At 37.9% G+C, this 23148-nt stretch overlaps 1 protein-coding gene across 50 annotated transcripts in view; it reads left to right on the plus strand.

Moving 5' to 3' along the window:
• ANKS1B (ankyrin repeat and sterile alpha motif domain containing 1B) overlaps positions 1 to 23148 on the plus strand; it is a 1062966-nt gene that overhangs the window by 380013 nt on the left and 659805 nt on the right. For all 50 annotated transcript variants that reach the window (XR_014804254.1, XR_014804264.1, XR_014804263.1 and 47 more), the window contains one exon: positions 522 to 687. Coding sequence is in view for 26 of the 50 variants with exons in the window: in XM_084957460.1 (XP_084813586.1) it covers positions 522 to 687 (166 nt within the window). In the remaining 24 variants the exon portion in view is untranslated. The remainder of the gene's footprint in view (positions 1 to 521; positions 688 to 23148) is intronic.

Genomic DNA, 23148 nt, shown 5'->3' on the forward strand with positions numbered 1-23148 from the left:
ATGCCTGCCCGAGCTCCTGTCACCAAAACTACACCCAGGGAGAGGAAACTGAGGATGACGAAGGCTCTGAAGAGGCCTCTTTTGCATGTCTTTTCTCTGGGGAAAAATCTTTTTGCAGAAGCCTGCAAACTACCTCCCCCTTTTATCTGACTGGCCAAAAACTGAGTCATGTGGCTCTCTCTCAGAAGCAGGCAAAGGAGTAGAATCTTGGGAATGATTGTTGATTAGTTAAATAACAGTTTATGCCACAAGTAGAAAATACATATTACAAAAAGAGATCATGACAAAAGATCAAGAACTGGTGATAACTTCAGGGGAACCAAATGATCAAGACACTTTAAAAAAGATCACTGATAATATTGGGGTTACACAATTGCATAACTTATTCAAACAGATGAATCATCACCTCTCAATCACTTTTGGAAGAACTGACGAGCCTTATTATCTTTTCTAGTTTTTATAAATTAAACCGGCTGTGTCTTTATCACAAAGCTATTTTTATTTTTCCTCCTTCCTTTCAGGAGTCCTATCCAAAGAAGAGGAATTACACTATGGAAATTATACCATCTGCTTCTCTGGATACATTTCCTTCAGAAAATGAGAACTTTCTATGTGATCTCATGGACACAGCAGTTACAAAGAAACCTTGCTCCTTAGAAATTGCAAGAGCCCCTTCTCCAAGAACTGGTAATATTTCTCACTAACAATTGGACCAATTCAATTTGCATGCTTATATATGTCAAGATATATCATTTTGATTTCCCACAGTATTTTTTTTAAAAAGTACCCCAATATAGTCACATGATGATTTTTTTTTTTTTTTGAATTTGAAGTGTGTCCAGGTAAATCAGAAAGTTTTTGATGTAAAGTCTTTTAACTTCCTGGCAAGAGCCCTCATTGGAGGTGGTACTGCCATGGTAAAGAGACTCAGAAACCTCTTCATAGTGGAAACCCTTCTAGGTCAGATACAAAGCTTTGGGTCCTTCAGAGCTTCATAGCAAATTTGGTAGCAAGAGTCTTTCAGTGTACTTTCCTGCATCCTGTGTTTCCAGGTTATCAAAGCATACTCACTTACTTTGTGTATTTTATCTCTTTTATGTTCTTTTCAGCTCCATTATTTTATTTATTAGCATTATAAACCAGTAAACAAGGCAAACAAATATTATGTGCATTTTACTGATCAAGAAATTGAAGCTAAGGGTCTTATGTAAGATCAATACATTAGGAGCGTGCTTTTCTCGAACATGAGTTTTTGACTACCACTCTGCTCTCTGTTCCTTTGCTGTTGCCTCTAAGAATGCAGAGTAGTTCCATGAAAGCTATGAGGGAGGAAATCTTCAAGTGGGTGGTCAGCATATTCAAAGCTGCAAAGAAATTGTAGGAGAAGTTCGGAGGAGAGGCTTTTTTTGGTTTGACAATCCAGTTGCTGCTTATCTTTGAAAAGTAAGTTTAAGAAGTGATGTGATAAAACCAGATTTCTGGAAGTTAACAGTCAGACACTGGGAAATCCAAAATAAGGAAATGGGAGTGGAGAATACAGATTACCCTTTCAAGAGGATTAAAGAAGAGATATGATGCTAACATGAGAAGAAAGTGGTATGAGGGAGAAATGGCTAGTTTATTTTAGGATAAGTAAGACTTCACCAAGTTTAGAAGTTGGAAGAATTTGCTAGTGGAGAGTGAGAGATTGAGGGCAAAGAATAAAGAGAATTGAATGGTTAGAAATTAAGGCTGAGCTAGTCTAAGAAAACAGACATTGCTTCTCTCTGTAGAGAAAATAGAGCGTTATGAATACAGAAAATCTGAAATATGTATTTCTAGATGGGTTCAATTTCTGAGTAATGTACAAGGTTATTGGCTGAAAATAAAGGCTAGATGTTGAGAAGTGTTAAAATCCAGAAATATCATTTTAAGTCATGGGCTGTGGAATGTTATAGAAATGAACACGTAGGTTTTAAGAACCATTGAGGCTAGAGTATTGTATGGATCATAAGCATGCAGAAGGAAGATTTTAGGATGAAGAAAGTGAGGTATTGGAGTATTAGGTAACCTCCCAAGGTTACATATTAACAAAGGATGGCTCTAGGTCTTGAACTTGGGTTGTCTAACTTATGCTCTTAATGCCACGTTATACTGCTGCATTATGTTGGTAGATAAAATGGAGTACAAAGTGTGAACCAAGTTCTGAAATCCTCACAAATGTAAAAAAATGACTAGAAGTCCACATAAGTGACAACAATAAAATCAGATAAAGAATGTTATAATAGGATAGCATAATCTTCAGATGAGCAGCAGGTTTGGATGAAGGTAGACTAGTGAATGATCCAAAAACATTCATGGAGAGTGAAGATAGTACTGAGAGTTGATAAGAATGAGAATTGAAAAGAATGGAAAATCTTTAGGAGAGGTCACAGGGAAAATAGTGGGGAAATCAGGGGCAAAATTCAGTTAATGTAGGAAAATGGACAGCATATATGTATGAAAATTTAAAAGAACTCTTAAGAGGTGGGAATAAGGGTGTTAAATTAGGGGTGATGAAAGCAGGAAGGAAAGCATTGTTTGTTCATTAAACAATCAAAAATTAATTGAGTTCTTTCACATGTATCACTGCATACTGAGGATACAGGAATGAAAAAGACATGGACCTAGGTAATAAGACTGATTATTCTCAGAACAATTCTGCTGAAAACAAACATGTTGAATAAAAATACAGAAAAGAAACACTTTTTTAAATCATCAAAAAGGTGACAAAAATTATGTAAATTTACTACCATTTAAATAAGGAACATCTGGAGTTCCCGTCGTGGTGCAGTGGTTAACGAATCCGACTAGGAACCATGAGGTTGCGGGTTCGGTCCCTGCCCTTGCTCAGTGGGTTAACGATCCAGCGTTGCCGTGAGCTGTGGTGTAGGTTGCAGACGCGGCTTGGATCCTGCGTTGCTGTGGCTCTGGCGTAGGCCGGTGGCTACAGCTCCGATTCGACCCCTAGCCTGGGAACCTCCATATGCCGCAGGAGCGGCCCAAGAAATAGCAACAACAACAACAACAACAACAAAAAGACAAAAAGACAAAAATAAATAAATAAGTAAATAAATAAATAAGGAACATCTTAGAGTTCCCCTCGTAGTTCAGTGGTTAATGAACCCAGCTAGTATCCATGAGGTCAGGGTTCGATCCCTGGCCTCCCTCAGTGCATTAAGGGTCTGGCATTGCCATGAGCTGTGGTGTAGTTTGCAGATGTGGCTGAGATCCAGTGTTGCTGTGATTGTGGTGTAGGCCTGCAGCTACAGCTCCAATTTGACCCCTAGCCTGGGAACCTCCATATACCTTGGGTGTGGCCCTAAAAAAATTAACAGTGTCTTTTTAATCAATATATTAGTAAGAAATAAACAGGTCCAAACATGGGTAAAGGTGGGAAGCCAGTGGAGCATTAAGCCACTTAAAAAAATTATTATAGTTGATTTACAATGTTCTGTCAATTTCTTCCGCACAGCAAAGTGACCCAGTAATACATATATATATGCATTCTTTTTCTCATGTTATCCTCCATCATGCTCCATCATGAGTGACTAAATAAAATTCCTTGTGCTATATAGCAGGACCTCATTGCTTATCTGCTCCAAATGCAATAGTTTGCATTTCCTAACCCCAAACTCCCAGTCCATCCCACTCCCTCCCTCTCAGCAACCACAAGTCTGTTCTCCATGTCCATGAGTTTGTTTCTTTTCCGTATATAGGTTCATTTGTGCTGTATGTTTCTTTTCCGTACATAGGTTCATTTGTGCTGTATATTAGATTCCAGATATAAGTGATATCATATGGTATTTTTCTTTCTCTTTCTGACTTAGTTCACTTAGTAACATCTAGTTCCATCCATGTTGCTGCAAATGGTATTATTTTGTTCTTTTTTATGGCTGAGTAGTATTCCATTGTATATATTTACCACATCTTCTTAATCCATTCATCTGTTGTTGGTCATGTAGGTTGTTTCCATGTCTTGGCTATTGTGAATAGTGCTGCAGTGAACATAGAGGGGTGCACGTATCTTTTTCAGTGAATGTTTTGTCTGGATATATGCCCAGGAGTGGGATTACTGGATCATATGGTAGTTCTATATTTAGTTTTCTGAGGTATCTCCATATTGTTTTCCATAGTTGTACCAATTTACATTCCCACCAACAGGGTAGGAGGGTTCTCTTTTCTCCATGCCTTGTCCAACATTTGCTGTTTGTAGACATGTTAAGCCACTTTTATCCTGAGGGAATTTGCTGAGCCTACTATGGAACTTTGGTGCTCAAAGCCCCTGTGGTTTTGTGTACAGAAAACAAAGCTCTGTGCCTGCTCGGCCTGAGGACTGTAATAGGAAGTTCTTCCTCCGTAGAGGTGAGAATTCAGGGCTATACTCTCAGAGTAATTAGAAATATTCTATTTTGCAGTTCCCGTCGTGGTGCAGTGGTTAACGAATCCGACTAGGAACCATGAGGTTGCAGGTTTGATCCCTGGCCTTTCTCAATGGGTTAAGGATCCAGCGTTGCTGTGAGTTGTGGTGTAGGTTCCAGATATGGCTCAGATCCCGCATTGCTATGACTGTGGCGTAGGCCAGCGGCTACAGCTCTGATTAGACCCGTAGCCTCAGAACCTACATATGCCATGGGAAGCGGCACTAGAAAAGGCAAAAAGACAAAGGAAAAAAAAAAAAGAAAGAAATATTCTGTTTAATAACCCACTTGGCAAGGAGACTGCAAGGTCTGCAAAGATGATTTATTGTGGGCAGAACAAGGGGAGATATTCCTGAGGATTTGTAACTGTGAGCTGGTCCTAACAGTTTTGCACCCAAAACATATCATCCATATAGCCTAAAAAACATCAATCCATGGTTTTAGTTTAAATTAGTATCATCAGTCATGAAGCAGAAGCAAATGTAAATAATCCAGAGAGGAATGTATTCTCTTCCTAGGCCCCAAACAAATCCTATAAATTCTTTAACATGATCAGTTTACAATAATTAAGCCTACAAGAAAAAGATTCCCAAAGAGGCATCAGCAGAAATTGGAAAGAACAGATACATACCTGATAAGACCTCAAATATTTGAATTATCAGATACAGACTATAAAATGACCATGCTATTATTTTAAAAAAGATAAACTTTAAGGTATTTTGAGGAATTGAAACCAATAAAAATTTGGAATGGATAAGCAATGAGATCTTGCTGTATAGCACTAGGAACTATATCTAGTCACTTGTGATGGAGCATGATAATGTGAGAAAAAAGGATGCATACATGTATGTGTGACTGGGTCACCTTGCTGTATAGTAGAAAATTGACAGAACACTGTAAACCAGCTATAATGGGGGAAAAAAACCATTAAAAATGATATAGCATATTTGAGAGGAAAAAAACAGTTCCCTTGGGGTTCCCATTGTGGCACAGTGCTAACAAACCCAAACAGTATCCATGAGGATGTGGGTTTGATCTCTGGCCTCACTCAGTGGGTTAAGATCTGGCATTGCTGTGACCTGTGGTGTAGTTCACAGATGCTACTTGGATCCCGTATTGCTGTGGCTATGGTGTAGGCTGGCAGCTACAGCTCCAATTGGACCCCTAGCCTAGAAACCTCTATGTGCCACACGTGCACCCCTAAAAAAAGATAAAACAAACAAACAAAACACCTCTCTCTCATACACACACACACACACACACACACACACACACACACACAGAAAAACAACCCTAAATTTAACACTCAATGTGTAAATGGAACAGCAGATCAGACTCAGTTGAAGAGAGATTTAGTGAGCTGGAAATTAGGTCAGAAGAGTTTTTCAGAATGTTGTATAGCGATATAAAGAGGTTTTTTTAAATGTGAAAGAGGAAGCTAAGATACTTGGAGGATGCAAGGGTTTCCTCTTAGTTAACTGACTGGATTCTAAGAGTGAGCATCCCAAAAGAACCAAATGGAAGCTCTATTGTTTGTGTTACTTACCCTTAGAAGTCTCAGATTATCACTTCTGCTGTGTCTCAAGTCTGCTCAGATTCAGGGGGAGGAGACTTGGACCCCACTTCTTGAAGGAAGGAGTGTCTAAGTTAGTAAGAGAACATAGGTTGGCAGACATTTTGCTGTTATTTTTGGAAAATATACTCTGCCACAGTCTGCCTCTGGGCACAATGATTTATATGCTTTTCCACATCAGCCCATTACTGCATGAACTCCCAGTCTAGGTTCAGGTGTGCATAAATCTCCCCGTGCTGTTCTTAAAGTACAGTCCTGAAGTACCTTTGTTCTTAGCAATGATGACCTGTGAACCAAATGGACAAGTTACCGATCTCCTCTCCTATGCAGCAAACATATAATAGTGGGAAAAGCACAGGAAAAATCACAGTTGACACTTGCATTCAAACAGGGAAAACAGGGCACGCAGCCATCACTAGTCTGTGGCAATTCTGAATCTAATCAAGCACAGTTCCTTGATTAAGGCTCAGTATTATGAAGTAATAATTGTTTTTCTGTGGCTCTTGGTTCACAATCTGCCCTCTGATTCATTCTTCCTTTTCTATAAAAAGTAACCCCTGTTTACAGCTGAGTGTCCTTCTCACTTGTTTACTGTCTATAAAAGATTAGGGGTCAAAAGACCTCTTTTCATTTTATATTGTCTCTCTTCCTTCCAGTTCAAGCTGATATACTTTCTTTTAAAACTTGGTAGATTTTTGTGTGTGTGTGTTTCAATTCATACTCCACTTCATTAGACAAAAGCTTATATTCCAGATAATCTTTTCTCTGCCTTGTGTTCCTCATGAGACTTCTGTGAGTCAACATCCTTGAGAGTCTTAAAAACTCTGTTTTTGAATAAGGAAGATCTATGAGGTATGCCCTTAATTAAATCTTTAGCTTGTCTTTTGTCTGGGTTAAAGTTTCTACATGGCACCTCCTGAGATCTTTCTTAGGTCTTAACAAATGATCTTGCATCCCACCCACATTTTGTCATTGGTTTTCCCCTGCCAATCCGCCATCTCACCCCCGGCTGCACCTGGGGCATATGGAAGTTCCCAGGCCAGAGATCAAATCCTAGCTGGAGCTGAGCAGCCGCGGCCACTGAGGATCTTTAACCTACTGCACCAGGCTGGGGATCAAGCCAGCGCCTCCACAGAGACAAGCCAGATCATTAACCCCCTGTGCCTCAGTGGGAATTCCCATAGGCCTTTTTTTTTTTTTGGTCTTTTGTCTTTTCAGCGCTGTACCCACAGCATATGGAGGTTCCCAGGCTAGGGGTCCAATCAGAGCTACAGCTGCCGGCCTACGACAGAGACACAGCAATGTCAGATCCAAGCCACCTCTGCGACCTACACCACAGCTCACAGCAACGCAGGATCCTTAACCCACTGAGCAAGGCCAGGGATCAAACCCGCAACCTCATGGTTCCTAGTCGGATTCGTGTCTGCTGTGCCACGACGGGAACTCCCATTGACCTTTTTAAAATTTGAGAATTATTTGCCCTTCAGGGCAGCTGGGAATAAGAAACCAATTTTGATTTGGTACCCAGAACTTTCTGGCCCCTTTGTATTTAGTGGGTCATTCTTTAGTTCCTCTCTCTTTGCTAGCATGTTGTCATGGGCAGCCCATTGAAACTAGGTTGCCCTTTAAATATTCTGCCTGGAAATCTCATTAGCTAGATCATAGAGTTCATTTGGTTCATTTTCTTTTCTCAGTGTTTTGCCAAACTCTTCTCTACTTCATAATAAATGACTCCCTGCCTTTAGGTTACATTTGCTTCCTATTTAAGCCTTCAACAGCAACTTTCTCATAGCTCTTTGGACTTCCACAAATCTTCTTCTTGGCCCTTTAGCTTTTTTACAAGCACTCATTTTGAAGCCCTGCTGCCCAGTGACAAAGCTAGTGTCTGGTGTTCTAGACTTTTGTTATGGCATCAACCCATATTTAAGTTTCAGAATCTGTTCTTTTTATTGATTGCTGCCTAACAAACCACCTCAACACTTAGTGAGTTAAAACACCAACAGTAATTTATTTACTTATAAATCTGCACTTTGGGGAGGGCTTGGCAGGGAGAGCATCTTTCTGCCCCAAGTGGTATCAACAAGGGCAGCTTAACTGGGGGCTGGGTAATCTATTCTTAAGACTGATTCTTACTCATATGGCTAGCAAGGCCTACTTAGACTTCCTAATGGTATGTAACAGTATTCTAACAGCAAGTATCCTAAGAGAATGAGGCAGAAGCTGTACAACTTTTTATAATTTATCTTTGAAAGGCAACATCCCTTTCATTGCAGTCAAGAACATACCTATATTTAAGTGGAGGGAATTTAATTCCCCTTCCCTTATGGAAAAGTGTTCCTGAAATCACACCATAAGAAAGCATTATTTCACTGCTTTTGGAAAATACAAACTTCAACAAAGCTTGGGTTGTTATTTGTTCATTTGTTTTTTTCAAGTGGGATAAGAGTTAATTTGCTTAGGTATATAATTTTCCCCAATTGTGTTCAGTCACCTGCATTCAGTATATAAGAAAGCAGTTTGCTCAGTTGATCCAGGCTTAATTATTAGCTAAAGGTGGGATTTCTAGAAGACAAGCCTTTTTAAATGCACGTGAGTCTTTTAGAGGCCTTCACATTGAATGGGGTGGATAACCTACAGTTCTTCATTCAATAAACATTTATTGAATCCTTTGTCTTCTAGGTATCATGCTACATGTTGCAGAAGAAACGTAGTGGAGGGTACAAGTCCAGATATTTAGGAACTTAGAATTGGTTAAAATTAAGGGTAATAAGTTCAGTGAGAGAGGTGAGCATAAGGGCTTCAGGAGAGTAGAATGGGAGAGAGGGAGTGAAAACTTCCTGGAGGAGGTGCTGCCTGATGTGAACCTCAAAGAAGGAAGAGTTAGATGAATGGATTGGGAAGTATGTGGCTCTCTAGGCCAGGAAACTGTGTGTGCAGAGATCCAGAGATGTGGAATATTAACGTACTACATTCACAAACTATGCCCACTTTAGCAGGGTAGGAGCAAAGAATGCTACTAGGGAAAAATACATTGTAAAAACAAGCAGTGACATGCTGAAGTTTTGATTTCACTTGACAGCAGAGGTGAACCACGGACAGACTTTAAGGAGCGCCATGGTGTGATAGGTTTTTTGTTTTGTTTTGTTTTAGAATGATTTCTCTGGAAGTGATATGGAGGGTAGATGGGACAGAGATGAGACTAGAGGAGGGAGGATTACTTAGGAGATCAATGTGCAGTCTCAGCAGAAAATGATGATGGCTGAGACAAAGGCAATGCTAGTGGAGAGGGGAAAGGGGGACAAACTGAGAGGCATGTAGGAGTGAAGCTCAGCCCTTTGACCCTTGGAGATTCTGCCCTTTGGGAAACAATTAGCCAAAGGGACTAAAGAATTCTAGCTTAAGGAACATAGTCTACAGTTTTTGGTTCACAGTGCTGGATAACTTGGCTCAGTTTTACAAAGAAAATGAGGATTTCTATACACACAGGAACCGCATTCTGAAGCTTTTCCCGGAGACAGACATAGAGGAAGACATACACACACAGGAACAGAGAGACAGAGACTGACAGAGACAGAGAGAACGGAGGGATGACAGGTCTTTAGAGGAACTGTCATGAGTTGATTAGAGCCTCCACACCTCAAAACAAGGCATGTTGGAACCCCTAGGACTCCTAGCACCTCGGAATGTGACCTTACTTGGAGAACGGAGATAGGGTCTTTATAGAGACCCTTCAGCAAGTTAAAATGAAGTCTTTAGGTGGGTCCTAATCCAACATGACTTATAAAAGGGGGAGCTCAGAGACATGCACAATGGGAAGACAGTGTGGCGAGACACAGGGGAGAAGATGGACATCTTCAAGCCAGGGAGAGACGCCTGGACCTGATCTTTTCCTCACAACCTTCAGGCGGAACCTGTTTTGCCAACACCTTGATTTCAGCCTGCCAGCCTCTAGAACTGTGAGACAATACATTTCTGTTGTTTTAAACACCTGGTTAGTAGCAACCTGAGAAAACAAAAACAGGGGCTATAACTGAGCACACAAATTCAATACACAGATGCGGGGCGGGGGAATTGGTGTGCTGGGGTCGGTGAGGACAGGTCTTGCCCGGCCTGCTTATCTCAGAGGCTGTGCAACTTGAGGATCCTGGTTGTAACTGGCAATGTCATTCATGGATATAGAATATATATTTTCTTAGGAATTCAGTTAAGTATGGATGTTAGTTCCCTTTCTGTGGTCTCTTTTGTTTATTTATTAACTAGATGAGCTAATACAAACTAGGTCTCCTCCTGATGAAAAGAAAACATTTTTATCATAGCAAGTGGTTTAATATTAATACAAAAGCAACTTATAAGTCTATATTCAACAAGAGATTTTTTTATAGTTCAGCCAGAAAATAAATGATATTCTTTGCAGGGAACATTTTATTCATGCCTCAGTGACTATAGATTTATATGGAATAAGTAGTAATATTTCTCCAGTGCTAGGCTCATAAAATAAAGATTAACAGAAGTCCAGTAGTTGCTTGGTAAACTTGCTAAGACTTAATGTTTACACAGTCAGTATTGAATCATATTTGTTTCCCTTATTGCATCAAGCAAAGGACCTTACATAATCATAGTGGTGACTCAGTTACATAAATGATTGAATCATTTAATGAGCGAATGAATGGACGAATATTTATTATCCTTTAAAGAAAATGGCCATAATGGCAGCAAAATCCATTGTGAAATAGATGCCATCAAAGATAATGTTTTCTTATCTGCCTTTCATTTAATTTTAACCTTCAACCAGAGGAATTTTTCCATTTTATGGTTACTAGGCAACCTGTTATTTTGAATCACTTAGTACAGGCTTTGCTCACTATGGATGCTCAATAAATCCATTTTGATTAATGAGCAATTTACAACAACACCCAGTGAAAACTGTTTCCAATCCTGTTGGATGAGAATAAATGATCTCTAATAAAAAGGACACAATCAATTGTTCCGTGCCAGGACAGTGTGGGTCCCAGTTACCTTTATTCAGTTTGCTAATGAGCTCACTGGACTATGGCACATGAAATGAAAATGTCATGTGGTGAAGATTGCTCCACACCCCACTACACTTCGCCCTGTGTCCTGAAATAGGAGGGAAGGTGATTTTGTAACTTATTTATACCCAAATATTTTTTGAAATGGTGAAGATTTCTCAATTCTAATGCCAAATGCTTGAAATTAGAAGAATTCAGAGAGTTCCCATTATGGTTCAGTGGTAACAAACTCGACTAGTATCCATGAGGATGCGCGTTCAATCCCAGGCCTCGCTCAGTGAGTTAAGGATCTGGTGTTGCTGCAAGCTGCAGCATAGGTTGCATACTCAGCTCAGATCCTCATGTGGCTGTGGCTAGGTTGGCAGCTGCAGAGCCAATTGGACCCTTGGCCTGGGAACTTCCATATGCCGCAGGTGTGGCTAGAAAGCAAAACAAAAAAATTAAGAAAAAGAATTGAGACTGTGGTAGGACTAATGTTATCTCTGCTAAGCAAGTTGGTAGTGTCAACATGATTTCTGTGGGTATGTTTAACTCATTTAAGAGAGCAAACTATTTTTAAGCCCTTTGGAAGCATTCTTTAATGTACAAATACTGGCCTTGCTGATAAGAACCATTTTTATCAAACAGCAATTATTTGTTTGGCATTTGCTTTGTGCTCAGTGCTGTGTTAGACATTTATTAAGACAGATCTCTAAATGGTAAATTTGTAACCCAGTGTTAGTTCAAAGAGGGGCAAAGAGAGAAAACTAGGGCAGCAGTACTTGCTGTTAAATCCTGGTAAATTAACTGTTCCTTCATCCATATGCACAGTTTACCAATTTGAAAATGTAGTCATCTCAATTGGCTCAAATTGGTGGAAGTTTGTTATATTTGGAAAACAATATCCTAAACAAATGGAACTTTATCCTCTTTTTTTCCCAAATCAATTTTCCTTTATTTATATATGAATAACATGAATTGTAGAATGGTAAGATTTCTAAAAATACAGTGAACTTTCCTGCTGTGTAGCACTGGGAACTATGTCTGGTCCCTTGTGATGGAGCATGATAATGTGAGAAAAAAGAATGTATACATGTATGTGTGACTGGGTCACCTTACTGTGCAGTACAAAATTGACAAAACACTGTAAACCAGCTATAATGGAAAAAATAAAAATCATTGTATTTAAAAAAATACAGTGAATTCTTACTAAAGTGATTATATGGGGGATATAAGGTTTTTATGATGTCATGTATGATATCTTGAGGAACAGTTCCTCTACCTCTAATGTATAATAGGTGAATGCTAATTAATTCATAAATTTATGCTCATCAAATTCAAATTGGTCCTTCACACTGTATCACATTCCACTCTTTCTTTATTCTTATCAAACCTCAGGTATTCTTCCTATCTCATCCCTCACTCTCAGCATACGGCCTCATATTTTAATTAATAAAGAAAATTGGAGCCATCAAGTGGAAGTTTATCATCTACCACCAAGTCTAAAAGTACAACCATCCCTGTACCTTTCTCTTGCCTGTTCCTCCTATTAAAATAGAGGCTATCTTTCTCCTCCTGTGCAATTGCAGTTCCAGTCTCCATGCTTCTTGCCTCTGCCTTCTCAGGAATTTGATCCTTTCATTCATTCCTTTTCTCTCTTGTGGTTTTTTCTTTTAAATTTTTATTGTAGTCATTTTTAATGTCCTGTTAATTTCTGGTATACAGCAAAGTGACCTAGTTATACATATGTATATATATGTATTTTTTTCTTATTCTCACATTATCCTCCATCATGTTCCATCACAAGTGATTGGACATAGTTCCCTGTGCTATACAGCAGGATCTCATTGCTTATCCACTCCAAATGCAATAGTTTGCATCTACTAACCCCAAACTCCCAGTCCATTCCACTCCTTTCCCCTTGGCAACCACATGTCTGTTCTCGATGTCCATGAGTTTTTTTTTTTTTTTTTCTTCTGTAGGTATGCTCATTTGTGCCATATATTAGATTCCAGATATAAGTGATATCACATGTTATTTGACTTTTTCTTATGACTTACTTCACTTAGTATGAGAATCTCTGGTTGCACCCATGTTGTTGCAGATGGCATTTTTTTAATGACTGAGTAGTATTCCACTGTGTATAATCTACTGTGTTTTTAATTGTCCTTCTTCACTAGGCCATGCATATTAATATTTAAGTTTGTTTTTCATCTGAAATAACAGACAACAAAAACAACAGTGAAAGGGACAAATAAACAACTAAAAATTTCCCTCATTCTGCTTGACTCCTCAGCTACTATTCTCTGTAGTCCCTATACATCCTTAGTATGCTCATTTTCTTTCTTCCTTTCACTTCTCAGTCCGCCTTCTCAGGTTTCTAATCCTCATTTCTCTGTTGAAATGTCCTTTCTAAAAGTATCAGTGACTTTATATCACATTATCTGAAGGACATATCTCAATTCTCATTTTTTTTTAACCTCTAGCAGCATTCCATAGATTTGTGACATGTCCATCTTGACACCCATTCTTCCCTTTGCTGTCCAAGGAAGATTTTTCACCTTATTATGCTATTTCCTTTCTATGTTGGCAGTTGACTTTTTTTTTTTTTTGCATCATTCTAAAAATTGGATATTTCTCAAGGTTCAAACTTCTCCCTGTTCTTTGTATTTTTTTCTCTTCCTAAGAGATCTTATCTGTCATATGGCTTCTGTTACCATCAATATGCTGTAGACTCCCAAATATTTCTCTCTAGTCTAGACCACTTCTCTCAATTCCAGGCCCCATCTGTCCATCCATTCATCCATCCACTCCTTCATCTGTCCATCCATCCATTGAATACCTCCACTTATATGTCCAAAAATACCTTGACCCTAACATATTCCAAACTACATTTATATCTTTCCCACACACTTGCCTCTTCATGCAGGGTTTCTTCTCTTGGTAAATGACTTCGTCAATCATCTGATTGCAGAAGACTGTGTGTTGTTCTTTCCATTTCCACCTTTGTTAGCTTCCATATTCAATTAATCACCAGGTCATATGGGGTTTTTTTTTTGTTCTGTTTTTTAGTTCTTTTTAGGGCCACACCCACAGCATATGGAAGTTCCTAGGCTAGGGGTCGAATTGGAGCCGCAGCTGTCAGCCTACTACAGCCACAGCAACACCAGATCCAAGCTGCATCTGTGACATACACTGCAGCTTGCAGCAACGCTGGATCCTTAACCTACTGAGCAAGGCCAGGGATTGAATCTGTCTCCTCAGGGATGCTAGTTGGATTCTTAATCCAGTGAGCCACAATGTGAACTCCTGGTTTTGTGGTTTTTAACAGGAATAGTTGGTAGGACGAGGGTAATTCTGTAATTGACTATTGATCCCTACCTACTCTTCAACCCTACTTGCTTCTCCTAATCTCTACCATCACTACCAGTCTTCTGGATTATTCTAAAAGTAAAATATTATTTTCCAATTTGCCTTTTTTTGAGTTTATTATTCATGTTGAAGCCAAATCTGAGTGCATCACTCCTCTTAGTGACTTGCCATTCCTCTTAGAAGATGACCCAAATCTCTGTTAAGGCATGAATGGCCCTGAATGATGTGCTTTTTCTTAATCCTTTTCTTTTTGTCTTTAGCCTCATGTCTCACCAGACTCTGTCTTTCTAACTGGCCCTCTTTAGTTCCTTTTGGTTCTTTAATAGGGGTAAGCTCCTTTCTACCTGTGGGCCTTCACATGTAGAAGCAATGTCTGTTTCTACTGTCCCTTTGCCTTCTCCTCCCAGGTAAAGAACTTATATTATTCTTTAGGGAAACCCCCCTTTCCAGGCACCCCAGACACCTGTGACCCAGACTATGTATAGAGATGCCTTTGTTTTCTGCTTTTTTACCACCTTCTAATTTTATTTTTTATTTTTTATTTTTTTGGTCTTTTTGCTATTTCTTGGTCTTGGGCCGCTCCCGCGGCATATGGAGATTCCCAGGCTAGGGGTCCAATCGGAGCTGTAGCCACCGGCCTACACCAGAGCCACAGCAACGCGGGATCCGAGCCGCATCTGCAACCTACACCACAGCTCACGGCAACGCCGGATCGTTAACCCACTGAGCAAGGGCAGGGATTGAACCCTCAACCTCATGGTTCCTAGTCGGATTCGTTAACCACTGCGCCACGACGGGAACTCCTAATTTTATTTTCTTTTAGAGCCCTTACTTGTGATTGACATTATATAATTACTTGGGAGTTGTTTGTTTATTTTACCATCTATTTTAGTAGAGTTCACAAATCTTGCTGGTCTGTTCTCCATTGTAGCCATAGCTTCTAGCAAAATCACTGCCATGTAAAAGACACTCATAAGTAATAATGAAAAGTAATAATAGCTAATGTTATTGAATACTTCATGCATGTTAACTTATTTAATCCTAAGATACTTATGAAATAGGTAGTTTAGTCATTACTATTTTGCAGAAAGGGGAACAGGTCACAGAAAAGTTTAGAGTTTTTTAGAAAGTTGCAGTACTGGAATTTGTATACAGGATATTTGATTCTAGAAACCGTATTCTTAACCACAGTCACAATTCATGAATTAATTATTAAGCATGCAATTTTGAGATTATTTGATTTAATAAGATAAATCTTTAATTTTTTCCTTTCAAGCAAAGTAGAGTTGGAAACTTGTTTAGTGGCTTGTGATGGATCTATGTTGTGCCTATCTGTTTTACTGGGGAATGATCCAATCAGTAAAGACATGTGAATGCTTAAGTAATAATTATAAAAGGGTAAAATCATCTATAATCATTAGAAATAAAGTTTTTAATAATGTCTAATATTTGAATTTGTGTAATGGCACATAGTTGTCCTTCAGTAAATATCTGTTAAATAAATTCATGTATATTTACCATATGATACAACTTTGGTTGCAAACTAAGATGATTTGTATATGCATGTGAAAAAAATACCAGAAAGATAACATATTCATAGTAATCTCTCTAGATGCTAGGATTACATGTGGTTTTAATTTTTTCATTCTTTTCTATATTGTCCAAATTTCTATAGTTAACACATATTGTATTATAATTTGAAAATTAAAAATAACTTAGTCATCTCGAAAGTTAAAGTAGCTCATGTCAAAGTAGTTCACATCTGTCTAATTAAAATTAAATATGTTGGTGATTTCCCTCTTGAAAGAAAGTTGAATAGACTAAGGATAAATACTATCTGTAAAATACTGAAACTTCCCTGCAGTAATCCTTGTTTATTAAAGATTTGGGTTTTTAACTTATGTTTTTGCTCATACTCCAGAGTATTTTAATTTAGATTATCTTGTTTGGTGGACTAGTTGAACATTTGACGTCTTATTCTCAATGTTCCTAAAAGAGGAAATATTCTAGCTCATGGGAATTTATAGTTTTGCAGTTTCGATCTATTCTAATGATTAAGATGTTATTTCATGGACTCGCTTATTAATTTTGTTCTGTTTGGTAGCTGCTCCATACAGCATTAATCTGGAAATAATATACTGAAATTATAATCTTAAAGAAATCTCACATACTGCTTGTAGTCTTATATTTAACACCTTTCTTTTTCTCCCAGCACTGTCTAGACATGTCAGATTTATCTACTGGAAAGCTCACTAATTCATTTTATAGTCTCTTCCAAAGAGATTGTATTATTAATGGAATATTACACAGAGACTACTACTTCTTTCTTTAGGTACTCCTACACTCTTAATTAAGTAACATTAGCAAAATGAACTGACACCCAGCTACAGTCACACTATACATTGTAAAAGTAAGAATTTTACATTAATATATTTTATTCTGGCTTTTAACTAATATATTGCATTTTGCATTTATATTAGAATACATGAATCTAAAGAAGCTCATAATAGATTGTTTTCTCTTGGTCTCTCAGAAGCAATTTATAAAAAACAGAAAAGATGGGAATAGCTTATTCTTATATATTACTTTTGGGTATTGACAGACTAGGTTTGAAAAGTTAAGAAAAGTAGAAAATTGAAAGTGATTTTATTTAATATCAGTTAAGAATTAATGCACTAAAAATTTCCAGAGCTATCATTTCCTCACATTTATCATCATATCTCCAATTGCGGTAGAGGAAACTACATCAAAGTAGATGAATAGTTTGTTGAAAGAAGTGAGAATTCGCTGTGACTATCAGTATATTATTCATAGCTCTTCCCCAGTGTTCCAAAAATCAGCCTTTTCATAAGGTCATTCATTAATCCATTCACTTGTTTCACAACTATTTATTGAGGACTTAATATTTTTGCAATTCTTAGTTATATGAGACACCAAGAAAAAGAAATCATATTAGACATGAAATAATAGGAGCGATTTTATCTATAATACATTGCTAAATAAAAGCATAAAACATTCTAGATACTGGGAATCTAAAGGGCTCAAATAGACCATTACTGCATCTAGAGTTATATATTTCACTGCTAAACTTGGCCACATTCACTCTCTGTGGGAGATCCTATTCTACTCTTTATGCCAGAACCTAGGGAAGAAATTGCTGGTGCCTTTTAATGACTTAGATTTTCTACGCTTTTTTTTTTTAACATTTATGAATTTTTATTTATTTTTTTCCATTTTTTTGTATTACTCAAATGAATTTATCACATCTGTAGTTGTATAATCATAACAATCTGATTTCACAGGATTTCCATCCCACAGCCCAGGCACATCTCCCCACCCCCCAAACTGTCTCCTCCGGAGACCGTAAGTTTTTCAATGTCTGTGAGTCAGCATTTGTTCTGCAAAGAAGTTCAGTCTGTCTTTTTTTCAGATTCCACATGTCATTGAAAGCATTTGATGTTGGTGTCTCATTGTATGGCTGACTTCACTTAGCATGATAGTTTCTAGGTCCATCCATGTTGCTAAAAATGCTGGTATTTCGTTCTTTTTAATGGCTGGGTAATATTTCATTGTGTGTATGTACCACATCTTCTGGATCCACTCCTCTGTTGATGGACATTTAGGTTGTTTCCATGTCTTGGCTATTGTAAATAATGCTGCAATGAACATTGGAGTACATGTGTCTTTGCGAGTCGTGGTTTTCTCTGGATAGATGCCCAGGAGTGGGATTGCTGGATCAAATGGTAGTTCTATGTTTAGTTTTCTGAGGAATCTCCATACTGCTTTCCACAGTGGTTGCACCAATTTACCATCCCACCAAGAGTGTCCTGGGTTTCTTTTTCTCCACACCCTCTCCAGCACTTAATGTTTATAGACTTTTTGATGATGGCCATTCTGGCTGGTGTAAGGTGGTATCTCATAGTGGTTTTGATTTGCATTTCTCTAATAATGAGTGATGTTGAACATCTTTTCATGTGTTTCTTTGCCATCTGTATGTCTTCTTTGGAGAACTGTCTGTTTAGATCTTCTGCCCATTTTTTGATAGGCTTGTTTGCTTTTTTGGTATGGAGCTGCAGAAGGTGTTTATAAATTTTGGAGATGAATCCCTTGTCAGTTGATTCACTTGCAAAGATTTTCTCCCATTCTGTGGGTTGTCTTTTTGTGTTGTTTAGGGTTTCCTTTTCTGTGCAGAAACTTTGAAGTTTGATTAGATCCCATTTGTTTATTTTTGTTTTTCTTGTCAATCCTCTAAGAGGTGGATCTGAGAAGATGTTGCTGTGGTTTATGTCAGAGAGTGTTTGGTCTATGTTTTCCTCTAAGAGTTTGATAGTGTCTGGTCTTATATCCAGGTCTTTAATCCATTTTGACTTTATTTTTGTGTATGGTGTTAGGGAGTGTTCTAACTTCATTCTTTTCCATGTGGCTGTCCAGTTTTCCCAGCACCACTTAGTGAACAAGCTGTCCTTTCTCCACTGTATATCCTTGCCTCCTTTGTCATAGATGAGTTGGCTGTAGGTGCGTGGGTTGAATTCTGGGTTTTCTGTCCTGTTCCACTGCTCTATATTTCTGTCTTTGTGCCAGTACCATGCAGTTTTGATAACTGTTGCTTTGTAGTATGTCTGAAGTCCAGGAGCCTGATTCCTCCAGCTCCACTGTTCTTTTTCAGGATGTCTTTGGCTCTTCTGGGTCTTTTGTGCTTCCAAACAAACTTTAAAATATTTTGTTTGAGTTCTGTGAAAAATATCCTTGGTAATTTGATAGGGATTGCATTGAATCTGTATATTGCCTTAGGTAGTATAGTCATTTTGATAACATTAACTCTTCCAATCTAAGAGCATGGTATGTCTTTCTATCTGTTGTGTCACCTTTGATTTCTTTCATCCATGTCTTATAGTTTTCAGAGTACAGGTCTTTTGTCTCTATAGGTAGGTTACTCCTAGGTATTTTATTCTTTTAGATGCAATGGTAAGCGGGATTGCTTCCCTAATTTCCTTTTCTGCTTTTTCGTTTTTAGTATATAGAAACACTGTCGATTTCTGTGTATTGATTTTGTGTCCTGCGACTTTGCCAAATTCGTGGATGAGCTCTAACAGTTTTCTGGTAGAGTCTTTAGGATTCTCTAGGTAGAGTATCATGTCATCTGCAAATAGGGATAGTTTTATTTCTTCCTTTCCAATTTGGATTCCTTTTATTTCTTTTACTTCTCTGATTGCTATGGCTAGGACTTCCAGAACTATGTTGAAGATTAGTGGCAAGAGTGGACATCCTTGTCTTGTTCCTTATCTCAGCGGGAATTCTTTCAGCTTTTCACCATTGAGAATGATGTTCGCTGTGGGTTTGTCATATATGGCCTTTATTATGTTGAGGTAGGTTCCCACTATGCCCACTTTCTGAAGGGTTTTTTATCAGAAAGGGTGTTGGATTTTGTCAAAGGCTTTTTCCGCGTCTATTGAGAGGATCATATGGTTTTTATTCTTCAGTTTGTTAATGTGGTGTATCACATTGATGGATTTGAGGATATTGAAGAACCCTTGCATCCCTGGGATAAATCCCACTTGATCATGATGTACAATCCTTTGAATGTATTGTTGGATGTGGTTTGCAAGTATTTTGTGGAGGATTTTTGCATCAATGTTCATCAGTGAAATTGGCCTGTAGTTTTCTTTTTTCGTGGTATCTTTGGTTTTGGTACCAGGGTGATGGTGGCCTCATAGAATGAGTTTGGGAGTATCCCTTCCTCTGCAATTTTTTGAAATAGTTTCAGAAGTAGAGGTATTAGCTCCACTCTAAATGTTTGATAGAATTCGCCTGTGAAGCCATCTGGTCCTGGACTTTTGTTTGTTGGAAGTTTTTTAATCACAGTTTCAATTTCAGTTCTTGTGATGGGTCCATTCATCTTTTCTATTTCATCTTGGTTTAGTCTTGGAAGATTGTACTTTTCTAAGAATTTGTGCATTTCTTCTAGGTTTTCCATTTTATTGGCATATAGTTGCATATAGTAGTCTCTTATGATCCTTTGTATTTCTGTGATGTCCATTGTTACTTCTCTTTTTTCATTTCTAATTTTATTGTTTTGAGTCCTCTCTCTTTTTTTCTTCGTAAGTCTGGCCTAAGGGTTTATCAATTTTGTTGATCTTTTCAAAGAACCAGCTTTTCGTGTCATTGATCTTTTCTATGGTTTTCTTTGTTTCTATTTCATTGATTTTTGCTCTGATCTTTATGATTTCGTTCCTTCTACTAACTTTAGGTCTTGTCTGTTCTTCTCTCTCGAGCTGCTTTAGATGTAAAGTTAGCTTGTTTATTTGGGCTTTTTCTTGTTTCCTGAGGACTTGTATTGCTGTAAACTTTCCTCTTAGAACGGCTTTTGCTGCATCCCATGGGTTTTGGAGTGTCATATCTTCATTATGCTTTTAATTTCTATAGAACCATTCAATTTTTTCTAAACAAATAGTCATCTAGTGTCTTCCATGTCTCTCACCTGTGAACAGAGGAAATGAAAAGAGAATAATTAAACATTAAAAACTGTGCCACAAACAACTCAAGAGCAGTGAACCAACTAGCATTCCTTTCTGTAAAAATTTTAAAAGAACTAAGCAGACACCAAGTCACAGGCAAGTATGAGCATCATGGATCATCATTTCTTTTCTTTTTTTAATGGCTGCACATGCAGCGTATGGTAGTTCCCAGGCCAGGGATTATATCTGAGCTGCAGATGCGACCTAAACTGCAGCTGTGCCAACAACAGACCTTTTAACCAGTTTTGCTGGGCCAGGGATCAAATCCATTTGTCCACAGTGACCCAGGCTGCTGCAGTCAGATTCTTAAATCTCTGTGCCATAGTGGGAACTCCTGGATCATCATTACAACTGAAGCATACTTTGATTACTCTGAGTGTGGGAAAAAGTGAATAGTCTAAATTCTGAGATATAGTGATACAGAAATTTTTCTGAGCCAGATAAGATCATTTTAAATATCTTTTAACTAATTGTTTCCTTTAGGAAATCCTGTTGGATTGGTGTGGTTTTTTCAGTATAATTTAATTTTCAACAAAGCTGCTAATATAATGCTTATTTTTTCTTTTGGTAGCTTTTTAAAAATAAGTTTGAATTTTCATCCAAAATTAAATAAATCATTTTAGTAATTGTGTACAATATATGAAAAGTAAAATGAATAAAATTTTTTCCCCAAATCCTATCTATTATAGCAACTAATATTAACTTCCTTGTTTATTTCTTTCCCATTTTCTTGTTGTGTAATAACAATTGAGAATGAACATCTTATTGTACTGATTTTATTTATTATTATTATTTTTTTCTTTTTAAGGCTGCACCTGTGGCATATGGAAGTTCCCAGGCTAAGGGTTGAATCAGAGCTGTAGCTGCTGGCCTACACCACAGCCACAGCAATGCGGGCTCTGAGCCACATCTGCAACTACACCACAGTTCACTGAACGCTGGATCCTTAACCCACTGAATGAGGCCAGTGATCGAACCTCTGTCCTTATGGATACTAGTTGGGTTCCTTACCACTGAGCCACAGCAGGAACTCTCTATATCTTATTGTGTTGATTTTAAATTGGTTACATATTTTCCTGATCATAGAAGTATAACATGACCTATAACTTGACAAGATCAGTCAGATTTAAAGAGACTTTTCACATATTTTCCAATGCATCAAAACAATGATGAGATAAAATATAAATTGAGAGAATTATAAATTCTGGCTCTGCTGAAAAACAAAGAAAATATCTCCATGCTCAACTGGATCAGAAACACAAAATAGAAAATGGAATCTAAATGGCAAACCAGCTGTTGACTAGGCCCAGAAATGGACAGGATCCATAGAGAGATTTTATCCTTCTGGGTAATGGTGTCTAAAAAAGCTTCACCTGCGGCGTTCCCGTCGTGGCGCAGTGGTTAACGAATCCGACTAGGAACCATGAGGTTGCGGGTTCGGTCCCTGCCCCTTGCTCATTGGGTTAAGCTGTGGTGTAGGTTGCAGATGCGGCTCGGATCCTGCGTTGCTGTGGCTCTGGCGTAGGTCGGTGGCTACAGCTCCGATTCAACCCCTAGCCTGGGAACCTCCATATGCCGCGGGAGCGGCCCAAGAAATAGCAACAACAACAACAACAAAAGACAAAAAGACAAAAAAAAAAAAAAAAAAAGCTTCACCTGAAGTGGGAGCCGGAAGTCAAGCCTGCTGCTGAAAATGTACGGTTAGAGGTGTTAAGTTTCCAGACAATAGGGACAAGGAAGATAGATGTTTGTGTTCAGAGAGCAAACAAAGCAGGCTAAAGAAGTAGAGAAACAAATAGACTTAATGACTTTTATTTATTTATTTTTTGTTAAAAGCATTTCTAGTAAAAATTTTCAGAGAAACCACTAAAAGTTAGAAACAGTTTATATTTTATACCAACAATAGAACATAAAAGCATAAAAATCTTTATTAATTAAAAAGCCCATAAATCTGGGAAAAATAAGTGAAGCAAAGACTAAGCACGACAAAGTAAAAACAAAATAGAAAATAAAATATGAAAGATAACGATGATCATATTGGATGTAATTTAAAAAAATCTTGCTCTATAACTTTTTATGAGTCAAAAATAAGTCAAAATGACACAGTTGGGGTTAAAAAACAAAAGCTCAAGCAAATCCAACCTAAAGAAAGTTATTGAAGCAATATCATCAGTCAAAATATAATTGAAAGTTAAAAAAATGAAAGAAACAAAGACAGGCATTATATAATAACAAAAGGA

This window comes from Sus scrofa, chromosome 5 (genome assembly GCF_054392235.1).
Source record: "Sus scrofa isolate SSC_HxYL_T2T_F1_AM1 chromosome 5, Sscrofa_HxYL_maternal_Yorkshire_Landrace_v2.0, whole genome shotgun sequence".
Classification (NCBI taxonomy): domain Eukaryota; kingdom Metazoa; phylum Chordata; class Mammalia; order Artiodactyla; family Suidae; genus Sus; species Sus scrofa.